Source organism: Nerophis ophidion, linkage group LG19, assembly GCF_033978795.1.
Source record: "Nerophis ophidion isolate RoL-2023_Sa linkage group LG19, RoL_Noph_v1.0, whole genome shotgun sequence".
In the NCBI taxonomy this organism is placed as follows: Eukaryota; Metazoa; Chordata; class Actinopteri; order Syngnathiformes; family Syngnathidae; genus Nerophis; species Nerophis ophidion.
In genome coordinates, this window is record NC_084629.1 from 8,607,231 (window position 1) to 8,619,848 (window position 12,618).

General features: G+C 43.0%; 1 protein-coding gene across 1 annotated transcript in view; it reads left to right on the plus strand.

Moving 5' to 3' along the window:
• The first annotated feature begins 106 nt into the window (after positions 1-106).
• LOC133537827 (toll-like receptor 8) overlaps positions 107-12,618 on the plus strand; it is a 28,372-nt gene continuing 15,860 nt past the window's right edge. Inside the window, exon 1 of the mRNA XM_061878901.1 lies at positions 107-250. Coding sequence (XP_061734885.1) covers positions 248-250 — 3 coding nt within the window. The 5' untranslated portion in view covers positions 107-247. The remainder of the gene's footprint in view (positions 251-12,618) is intronic.

Consider the following 12,618-nt stretch of genomic DNA (forward strand, 5'->3'; position numbering starts at 1 on the left):
TTTAACATTGTATGAAACATGGAAGTAGTGCACTTCTGCAATTATTCTATTTCTGTGACACAACCTAACACAGGAAGCGATACTGCCTTTGTCTACCTCCGTGGGGGGTTTATAGACATAATATATTAAAGACGTTGAAGATGGAGATAAGTTGAGCAGGTGTTTTTATGTTGTTTGTCCTTTTGTTTAACTTGTGGTTATTTCAAAGCATTGACGAATCCCAAGGAATCAAAAAAAAACCTTCAGAATGGTGAGTGTCACAAATGCAAAGTTTATTGTATTTTTATTTTTTTTATGTGCCTTTAAAATTATAACTAATTTTCTAGAATAATTATTTGTCATTTCTTTTGTTCATAATATCATTTTAATGGTTGCTTGAGGTTTAAGGCGTACTTTTGATTCTGCCATGACAACCGTTGCCTAATTTAACCTGAGTTATGATGCGATCCCAAACATACCAAACACCCTTTGCACAAATTGGTAAAATTTGGAACGGGTTAATAAAGTGAGACACACAGAGGTAGGGAGTTGTAAAACAATGTTTTAATGCAGAATTTTTCATGATAGTTTTTGGTAGTATGGGGAACACATATTCATCATTAATTAGTTGCTTATTAACATGCAAATTAGTAACATATTGGCTCTCAATTAGTCATTATTAAGCATGGCCTTACTATACAAACAGTAAGCCATTAACTAAGAGTCTTCCCTCAATAACCTCAGAATGATTGCTTATTAGTCGCCCTGACCCTAACCCATATATGATCCACTAGAGTCCAAATAACTCTAAATTAAGTCTTTGTTATTTTAATAAGCAACTAATTAACGGTGAATATGTTAGGCTGACCATATTCTGAAATCCCAAAAAGAGGACACAAATATGCGGGCCAAGGTTAGGGACGAGGGGAAAATTTGCCAATGATACTTGAACTTGCTTTATAAATAATATATTTATTTAAATAAAGCATTTTTTCTCCTCTGTTGACAGCAGTGTTGGCGCTAGGAAATTTTCAAAATGGGGTCCCATGGACCCCATCAAGTCAAAAAAAATGGGGTCCCACAGTAAATTTTCGGGGTCACACTTTTTTGTAAGCGTTTTGAAAACGTATGCATTATCCTGTTATATCTCACATTATATATTGTGTTTTGGAAAAAGGTTGTCGTAAAAAATACTTATTTCATTAGAAGAAATTATAAAAAAAGAAGACACATTTGTATGCATATGTAAATGTTTTCATTTATATATCTTCTTTCCTTCATGGATCTAAACTTTACCAATGCTGGTAGTTTTTTCTCCGTTTTTTTTTTTTTTTTTTTTTTTTAGTTGTAGCTGTATTTATTTCAGTGTAAAAGTGTAAAAAGGGTTTTGCTTCGGTCATGAAATGATAACAATGGTGTGCCATTTTTCGGACTATAAAACACAGTTTTTTTCATAGTTTGGCCGAGTGACTTATGTGGGAAATTATTAACATATTACCGTAAAATATCAAATAATATTATTTATCTCATTCACGGAAAAGAAAATGTCAGCAATCGTCACATACACGTCAACCAATAAGAATTTGGCGGGGGAGCGTCATGGCAGAAGTGCATTGTGGGTCAGGGAATGCTAACTGCTAGATGCTATATGCTACTGCCAAAGCTATTAAAATGGATCATTTCATCGTTGGCGGTAACTTATAAAAACTGAGAAAGGCTGAACAAAAATGCCACTGAAAACGAAATAATTTACTGCAGAGTACACAATATCAAATGATATTATTTATCTCATTCGCGGAAGAGACGAAGAAAATGTCAGCAATCGTCACATAAACGTCAACCAATAAATATTCGGCGGGGGAGCGTCATGGCAGAAGTGCATTGTGGATCATGGAATGCTAACTGCTATATGCTACTGCCGTAGCTATTAAAATGGATCATTTCATCGTTGGCGGTAACTTATAAAAACTGAGAAAGGCTGAACAAAAATGCCACTAAAAACAAAATAATTTACTGCAGAGTACACAATATCAAATAATATTATTTATCTCATTCGCGGAAGAGACGGAGAAAATGTCAGCAATCGTCACATACACGTCAACCAATAGGAATTTGGCGGGGGAGCGTCATGGCAGAAGTGCATTGTGGGTCATGGAATGCTAACTGCTATATGCTATATGCTACTGCCGTAGCTATTAAAATGGATCATTTCAACGTTGGCGGTAACTTATAAAAACTGAGAAAGGCTGAACAAAAATGCCACTGAAAACAAAATAATTTACTGCAGAGTACACAATATCAAATGATATTATTTATCTCATTCGCGGAAGAGACGGAGAAAATGTCAGCAATCGTCACACACACGTCAACCAATAAGAGTTTGGCGGGGGAGCGTCATGGCAGAAGTGCATTGTGGGTCATGGAATGCTAACTGCTATATGCTATATGCTACTGCCGTAGCTATTAAAATGGATCATTTCAACGTTGCCGGTAACTTGTAAAAACTGAGAGGGCTGAATAAAAAAGGCACCGAAAAGGAAATCATGTATTGCATAGTACACAATATCAAATGATATTATTTATCTCATTCGCGGAAGAGACGAAGAAAATGTCAGCAATCGTCACACACACGTCAACCAATAAGAATTTGGCGGGGGAGGGTCGTGGCAGAAGTGCATTGTGGGTCATGGAATGCTAACTGCTATATGCTACTGCCAAAGCTATTAAAATGGATCATTTCATCGTTGGCGGTAACTTATAAAAACTGAGAAGGGCTGAACAAAAATGGCTCCGAAAAGAAAATCAATACTGCAGATTACAAGATGGACGTAGTGAAATATGCAGCAGAAAACGACAAGAGGAAGCGGCGCATACCTTTGGAGTTGGCAGAGTTTTTTAGAAGCGACATCAAGGAAGATTTCATGGGATTTATCGATTAGGAGTGACAGATTGTTTGGTAAAGGTATAGCATGTTCTATATGTTATAGTTATTTGAATGACTCTTACCATAATATGTTACGTTAACATTATTTATGCCTCATATAACGTACACTTATTCAGCCTGTTTTTCACTATTCTTTATTTATTTTAAATTGCCTTTCAAATGTCTATTCTTGCTGTTGGATTTTATCAAATAAATTCCCCCCAAAAATGCGACTGATACTCCAGTGCGACGTATATATGTTTTTTTATTTATTTATTATGCATTTGCGGCCGGTGCGACGTAAACTCCGAAGCGACTTACACTCCGAAAAGTACGGTACATTTTATATTTAATGCTTAAGTCTCTGGACTCTACATCAACTTCAGATCTATTCCTCATCTCAAATTGTTTTAGTTGTTTGATGTTGTTTTTTGTTTGTGTATTTTACGCCCTTTTTTGTCAAGCAAAACTATGTTTTTTTGGCAAACACACGAAATATGCTAAATTTTCCACCAAAATTATTTTTCAAAGTGGAATATTTGATGTGACGTAATTGGGGTTCAGGTGTGTGTTTGGGGGGTTGAGCGGGGGGGTTGTGGGGGTGTATAGTGTAGCATCCCGGAAGTGTTAATGCTGCAAGGGATTCTGGATATTTGTTCTTTTGTGTTTATGTTGTGTTACGGTGTGGATGTGCTCCCGAAATGTCAATCAATCAATGTTTATTTATATAGCCCCAAATCACAAATGTCTCAAAGGACTGCACAAATCATTACGACTACAACATCCTCGGAAGAACCCCCCCCCCCCCCCCCCCCCCATTCTAGGGGACCGAAAACAATGGATGTCGAGCGGGTCTAACATGATACTGTGAAAGTTCAATCCATAGTGGCTCCAACACAGCCGCGAGAGTTCAGTTCAAGCGGATCCAAGACAGCAGCGAGAGTCCCGTCCACAGGAGACCATCTCAAGCGGAGGCGGATCAGCAGCGTAGAGATGTCCCCAACCGATACAGGCGAGCGGTCCATCCTGGGTCCCGACGAGCGGTCCATCCTGGGTCTCGACTCTGGACAGCCAGTACTTCATCCATGGTCATCGGACCGGACCCCCTCCACAAGGGAGGGGGGGACATAGGAGAAAGAAAAGAAGCGGCAGATCAACTAGTCTAAAAAGGAGGTCTATTCAAAGGCTTGAGTATACAGATGAGTTTTAAGGTGAGACTTAAATGCTTCTACTGAGGTAGCATCTCGAACTGTTACCGGGAGGGCATTCCAGAGTACTGGAGCCCGAACGGAAAACGCTCTATAGCCCGCAGACTTTTTTTGGGCTCTAGGAATCACTAATAAGCCGGAGTCTTTTGAACGCAGATTTCTTGCCGGGACATATGGTACAATACAATCGGCAAGATAGGATGGAGCTAGACCGTGTAGTATTTTATACGTAAGTAGTAAAACCTTAAAGTCACATCTTAAGTGCACAGGAAGCCAGTGCAGGTGAGCCAGTACAGGTGTAATGTGATCAAACTTTCTTGTTCTTGTCAAAAGTCTAGCAGCAGCATTTTGTACCAACTGTAATCTTTTAATGCTAGACATGGGGAGACCCGAAAATAATACGTTACAGTAGTCGAGACGAGACGTAACAAACGCATGGATAATGATCTCGGCGTCTTTAGTGGACAAAATGGAGCGAATTTTAGCGATATTACGGAGATGAAAGGAGGCCGTTTTAGTAACGCTTTTAATGTGTGACTCAAAGGAGAGAGTTGGGTCGAAGATAATACCCAGATTTTTTACCGAGTCACCCTGTTTTATTATTTGGTTGTCAAATGTTACTTGAATTAAAAAAAATGTTCAAAGGGGGTACATCACTGAAAAAAGGTTGAGAACCACTGCCTTAGGACACCTGATTCTCATCATTTGAAAGGGTGGCCAAATACTTTTGGCAATATAGTGTAGGTTTAGTATACTTCTATCACCTCATCCTGCTTCCTAATTGTAGGACTGTGTGTGAATGCATGCTGGGTTCCATGCTGGGTTTGCCTAGGAGAAGGAATCAACCATTTTGCATGTTGTCAAAGGGGTGTAAGTTGTAAAATGTGTTACACATTCCTAATTTGATTCAAACAACCTTATTATTGACATTTGACAGCAAACTGTATTTTATCTGAATCTTTGATGTCGTGTTGGCCCTGTGATGAGGTGGTAAAAAAATGGATGGATGGATGCCATGCTCATGGTGCCCCCTAGTGGTTGAGACCCTAAAGCAGTGCTTGTCAACCTTTTTTCTGAAAGGGGCAATGTCTTAGAATACCAGCAAAGTCCACAAGGAGTAAAAACATGCAATTAAAGACAATCAGATTCTAAGATGTATCCATCCATCCATCCATTTTCTACCGCTTATTCCTTTTTGGGGTCTGAATGTGAGTGTGAATGTTGTCTGTCTATCTGTGTTGGCCCTGCGATGAGGTGGCGACTTGTCCAGGGTGTACCCCGCCTTCCGCCCGATTGTAGCTGAGATGGGCGCCAGTACAGCCCCCCCCCCCCCCCCCCCCCCGCTGTGAACATTTTTTTTTTTAATTCAAGTACCCCCTAATCACAGCAAAGAGATAAATTAAAATACAGCACTATGTCATCAATTTCTGATTTATTGAAAAGTGTATACCAGTGCAAAATATTGCTCATTTGTAGTGGTCTTTCTTGAACTATTGTTTGATCATGTTTTGTTTTGTTTTCTGGACTCTTGTTCCGTTTTTTCACTCCCTGGTTTGTTTTTGTTACCATGACAACTCATTGATTTTTCACCTTGCCCTCAGTCCCGTACCTGTTCCTAATTATCACAGCCACTACTTAAGCCATTTTCTTTCTGTCCGTCAGTCTGAGAACATTAGCTTTCATTGTATTCTACGACCTTTGCTGCTCATTGCTCCATGCCGTTGATCCCCTGCCACGCACCTTGCTGTTTATGCCTCCCGTTTTTTGTCACGGTAAGGTTTTGTTTGTAATTATCTTTTTGATAGTATCTTTTGTTTGTTTTGTAGATTGTAATGCCATTATGCTGTTTTTGTTCTAAGTTTTAGCATAGATTATTATGATTATTATGGATTGAACTTTCACAGTCATCATTGTCACCGATGTCCCCCACCGATTTGCGGCCTTATGTTTTGGACACTCGGGTGAAGAGAGGGGCGGAGCTTTCTACCGATCACCACCTGGTGGTGAGTTGGCTGCGATGGTGGGGGAGGATGCCGGACAGACCTGGCAGGCCCAAACGCATTGTGAGGGTCTGCTGGGAACGTCTGGCAGAGGCTCCTGTCAGAGAAGGTTTCAATTCCCACCTCCGGAAGAACTTCGAACATGTCACGAGGGAGGTGCTGGACATTGAGTCCGAGTGGACCATGTTCACACCTCTATTGTCGAGGCGGCTGATCGGAGCTGTGGCCGCAAGGTAGTTGGTGCCTGTCGGGGCGGAAATCCTAAAACCCCTTGGTGGACACCAGCGGTGAGGGATGCCGTCAAGCTGAAGAAGGAGTCCTATCGGGTCCTTTTGGCTCATAGGACTCCGGAGGCAGTGGACAGGTACCGACAGGCCAAGCGGTGTGCGGCTTCAGCGGTCGCTGAGGCAAAAACTCGGACATGGGAGGAGTTCGGGGAAGCCATGGAAAACGACTTCCGGACGGCTTCGAAGCGATTCTGGACCACCGTCCGCCGCCTCAGGAAGGGGAAGCAGTGCACTGTCAACAACATGTATGGTGCGGATGGTGTTCTGCTGACCTCAACTGCGGATGTTGTGGATAGGTGGAAGGAATACTTCGAAGACCTCCTCAATCCCACCAACACGTCTTCCTATGAGGAAGCAGTGCCTGCGGAATCTGTGGTGGACTCTCCTATTTCTGGGAATGAGGTCGCTGAGGTAGTTAAAAAGCTCCTCGGTGGCAAGGCCTCGGGGGTGGACGAGATCCGCCCGGAGTTCCTTAAGACTCTGGATGCTGTGGGGCTGTCTTGGTTGACAAGACTCTGCAGCATCGCGTGGACATCGGGGGCGGTACCTCTGGATTGGCAGACCGGGGTGGTGGTTCCTCTCTTTAAGAAGGGGGACCGGAGGGTGTGTTCCAACTATCGTGGGATCACACTCCTCAGCCTTCCCGGTAAGGTTTATTCAGGTGTACTGGAGAGGAGGCTACGCCGTATAGTCGAACCTCGGATTCAGGAGGAACAGTGTGGTTTTCGTCCTGGTCGTGGAACTGTGGACCAGCTCTATACTCTCGGCAGGGTTCTTGAAGGTGCATGGGAGTTTGCCCAACCAGTCTACATGTGCTTTGTGGACTTGGAGAAGGCATTCGACCGTGTCCCTCGGGAAGTCCTGTGGGGAGTGCTCAGAGAGTATGGGGTATCGGACTGTCTTATTGTGGCGGTCCGCTCCCTGTATGATCAGTGTCAGAGCTTGGTCCGCATTGCTGGCAGTAAGTCGAACACATTTCCAGTGAGGGTTGGACTCCGCCAAGGCTGTCCTTTGTCACCGATTCTGTTCATAATTTTTATGGACAGAATTTTTAGGCGCAGTCAAGGCGTTGAGGGGTTCCGGTTTGGTGACCGCAGGATTAGGTCTCTGCTTTTTGCAGATGATGTGGTCCTGATGGCTTCATCTGACCGGGATCTTCAGCTCTCACTGGATCGGTTTGCAGCCGAGTGTGAAGCGACCGGAATGAGAATCAGCACCTCCAAGTCCGAGTCCATGGTTCTCGCCCGGAAAAGGGTGGAGTGCCATCTCCGGGTTGGGGAGGAGACCCTGCCTCAAGTGGAGGAGTTCAAGTACCTAGGAGTCTTGTTCACGAGTGAGGGAAGAGTGGATCGTGAGATCGACAGGCGGATCGGTGCGGCGTCTTCAGTACTGCGGACGTTGTACCGATCCGTTGAGGTGAAGAAGGAGCTGAGCCGGAAGGCAAAGCTCTCAATTTACCGGTCAATCTACGTTCACATCCTCACCTATGGTCATGAGCTTTGGGTCATGACCGAAAGGATAAGATCACGGGTACAAGCAGCCGAAATGAGTTTCCTCCGCCGGGTGGCGGGGCTCTCCCATAGAGATAGGGTGAGAAGCTCTGCCAGCCGGGAGGAACTCAAAGTAAAGCCGCTGCTCCTCCACATCGAGAGGAGCCAGATGAGGTGGTTCGGGCATCTGGTCAGGATGCCACCCGAACGCCTCCCTAGGGAGGTGTTTAGGGCACGTCCAACCGGTAGGAGGCCACGGGGAAGACCCAGGACACGTTGGGAAGACTATGTCTCCCGGCTGGCCTGGGAACGCTTCGGGATCCCCCGGGAAGAGCTAGACGAAGTGGCTGGGGAGAAGGAAGTCTGGGTTTCCCTGCTTAGGCTGTTGCCTCCGCGACCCGACCTCGGATAAGCGGAAGACGATGGATGGATGGATCATTGTTGTTTGTTTTAAAAAAAATAATGATGATACTTTCGTAAATGTTTGGGGTGGGGAGGGGTTTATTTGCAAGACGGGAACACCTCGACAAACATACACGGAAAGCCGGTTATAAATGGGACTGTGAAGCAAAATTTTCGCCAAACTTACACCGAAGCATATCCAATACATACAGTTTGAGTTTAAGTTTATTTCAAACATGCAAGCATACAACATGATTCATCACAATTTCCAGTTCCTCTTTTCTCTTTCTCTTCTCAACATGTTTGAAAAGGAGTAGGAAGAAGTTGAGCTTATTTAATCCTACCCGTTTTCTTTCACATAACAGTTTCTAAAACTTTTGTTCACTTCCTGTCCTCAATTTATTCACAATATACTCCATAAGTTGTCACAATAAAAATACATGAATAAATAATAATTGGTGAAGTAAGTTATATTGTATATGATGAAATATAATATTACTTAATATTACTCATATGATGAGTAATATTAAGACCTAAATGAAGTGTGTTAAATGTAGATTACAATCATAAAAGGTCCCTTTTAGGTCCGATGTCTTAAAGTTGGTAAAATCTAATATGCAAAACCCAGAACCAGTGAAGTGGGCATGTTGTGTAATTCGTAAATAAAAACAGAATGCAATGATTTGCAAATCCTCTTCAATTTATATTCAATTGAATAGACTGCAAAGACAAGAAATGTAATGCTTGAACTGAGAAACATATTTTAATTTTTTTGCAATCATTAAAGGCCTACTGAAACCCACTACTACCCACCACGCAGTCTGATAGTTTATATATCAATGATGAAATATTAACATTGCAACACATGCCAATACGGCCGTTTTAGTTTACTAAATTGCAATTTTAAATTTCCCGGGAGTTTTTTCTTGAAAACGTTGCGTAATGATGACGTGTACGCAAGACGTCACGGGCTATTAGGAAATATGAGCGCTGCACACACACACAGCTAAAAGTCATCTGCTTTAACGGCATAATTACACAGTATTTTGGACATCTGTGTTGCTGAATCTTTTGCAATTTGTTCAATTAATATTGGAGAAGTCAAAGTAAAAAGATAGAGTTGGGAAGCTTTAGCCTTTAGCCACACAAACACACGGTGATTCCTTGTTTAAAATTCCCAGAGGTGAAACTTTACTCTGGATCACAGCGGGTCAAGCGAACATGGATCCCGACCGAATGTCAACCAGCAGGTTTCGGTGAGAAAATTGTGGTAAAAAGTCGCTTCTTACCGGAGATCAGCTGAGCTTGCCCTGTCCATAAAGCTGCCGTCAACGTCCCTGAGACATTGGCGTCAACACACCTGTGGACACACACCTCCGACTATCAGGTACTGTTAAACTTACCAAAACACTAGCAACACAATAGAAAGATAAGCGATTTCCCAGAATTATCTTAGTAAATGTGTCTAAAATCATCTGAATCCGTCCCAATGCAAAAGCGTTTTTTTTTTTGTTTTTTTACTAGTCCATCGCTATCAATATCCCCAAACACGAATCTTTCATCCCCGCTCAAATTAATGAGGAAATTTTCGTTTTCTCGGTCCGAATAGCTGTTTTTGTTGGAGACTCCCATTAAAAACAATGTGAATATGTGAGGATTCATCGTCTGCGACTTCTGGTAAAGGCAGGGCTTTTCTGTTAGCAACCGAAAGTTGCAAACTTTATTGTGGATGTTCTCTACTAAATCCTTTCAGCAAAAATATGGCAATATCGCGAAATGATCAAGTATGACACATGGAATGGACCTGCTACCCCCTTTAATGGCAGCAACACATTGCAAAAAAGTTGGCACGGGGGAATTTTTACCACTGTGTTACATGGCCTTTCTTTTTAACAACACTCTGTCAACGTTTGGTAACTGAGGAGACCAATTTTTTAAGCTTTTCAGGTCAAATTATTTCCCATTCTTGCTCGCTGTACATCATTAGTACTTTTAACTTGTTTTAACTCCAAGTCGTTTAACAGTCGTCGGGGTCGCCGTTGTCGTATTTTATGCTTCATAATGCATCACACATTTTCAATGGGAGAAAGGTCTGGACTACAGGCAAGCCAGTCTAGTACCCGCACTCTTTTACTATGAAGCCACACTGTTGTAACACGTGGCTTGGCATTGTCATGCTGAAATAAGCAGGGGCGTCCATGTGAATGTTGCTTGGATGGCAACATATATAGCTCCAAAACTTGTATGTACTTTTCAGCAATAATGGTGTCTTCACAGATGTGAAAGTTACCCATGTCTTGGGCACTAGTTCATCCCCATACTATCACAGATGCTGGCTTTTGAACTTTGCACCTCTAACAATTTGGACGGTTCTTTTGTTCTTTGGTCCGGAAGACACAACATCCACAGTTTCCAAAAACAGTTTGAAATGTGGACTCGACAGAACACTTTTCCACTTTGCATCAGTCCATCTTAGATGAGCTTGGGCCCAGCGGAGCCAGCCGCGTTTCTGAGTGTTGTTGAGAAATGGCTTTCTCTTTGCATAGTAGAGTTTTAACTAGCACTTACAGATGTAGCGACAAACTAGAGTTACTGACAGTGGTTTTCTGAAATGTTCCTGAGCCCATGTGGTGAACTCCTTTACACACTGATGTCTGTTTTTGATAGATAGATAGATAGATAGATAGATAGATAGATAGATAGATAGATAGATAGATAGATAGATAGATAGATAGATAGATAGATAGATAGATAGATAGATAGATAGATAGATAGATAGATAGATAGATAGATAGATAGATAGATGGATAGATAGATAGATAGTACTTTATTGAGTCTTTCAGGAGAGTTCCTTCAGGAAAATTAAAATTCCAGCAGCAGTGTACAGAGTTGAGATCAATTAAAAAAAAAAAAAAAGTAAAAAGTAAATAATGGGGGTTTAAAAGGAAACAAAATAGAGAAATATTACAAAAAGAATAAAAACAATGGGAGTAACAATATAACAGTAAAATAAGAATATAACAAGACAAAGTAGGCAGTAGTGACCATGTTATGAAAACGTATTGCACTGTTAATGTTTTGCATCCCCTGTCATCCTAGTACCCCCCGTCCCCCGTCCCAGAGAGGAGTTGTACAGTCTAATGGCGTGTGGGACAAAGGAGTTCTTGAGTCTATTAGTCCTGCACTTGGGATGAAGCAGTCTAGCACTGAACAGGCTCCTCTGGCTACTGATAACACTATGCAGAGGGTGACTGGCATCATCCAGGATGCTCACTAGTTTGTCTTCTCTACCACCGTCACCAGTCAGTCCAGTTTCATTCCGATTGTAGAACCAGCCCGCCTGATCAGTTTCTCAAGTCTGGAGCTGTCCTTCTTAAATGTACTGCCCCCCCCAGCACACTACCATGTAGAACAGAACACTGGCAACCACAGACTGGTAGTACATCCACAGAAGTTTTCTACAAATGTTGAAGGTGTGCAGTCTCCTGAGGAAGTACAGCCTGCTCTGTCCTTTCTTGTACTGGTGGTCCGTGTTAACAGTCCAGTCCAGCTTATTGTCCACCCAAACCCCGAGGTACTTGAATGAGTCCACGGTCTGTACCTCAACTCCCTCGATCACAATAGGTTGTGACCGTGGACTCGACCTCCCAAAGTCAATGACCAGCTCCTTGGTACTTGACGGATTGAGCTGCAAGACGTTCGTGTGGCACCAGACAACGAAGTCCCTCACCAGGTTCCGAAACTCCTCCTCTCTGCCGTCCCTGATGCACCCGACGATGGCTGTGTCATCCGCGTACTTCTGGATGTGACACAGCTCTGATATGTAGCAGAAGTCAGCGGTGTACAGGGTGAAGAGAAGAGGGGTCAGCACTGTTCCCTGCGGTGCTCCGGTGCTGCTGATCACAGTGTCAGACGTGATGTCCTTCAGTCTGACGTACTGTGGCCTGTCGGTGAGGTAGTTCGAAATCCAGGCAACCAGGCAGGGGTCCACTTGCATTTTGTAGAGCTTGTCCTGAAGGAGGCGGGGCTGGATGGTATTAAAGGCACTCGAGAAGTCCAGGAACAGGATCCTCACAGTGCCATTTCCCTTATCCAGGTGTGAGTGGGCTCGATGCAGCAGGTAAAGGATAGCATCCTCCACACTAACGCCTTCCTGGTACGCAAACTGCAGGCTGTCCTGGGCATGTTGCACCTGTGGTCTGAGGAGGCTGAGAAATAGCCGCTCCAATCTCTTCATTAGATAGAAATAGCCGCAATACCATCTGAGGGATCCAAAGTCAGGGGCAGTCAATGTTACGTGAAGTAATTTCTCCTGATTCTCTGAACCTT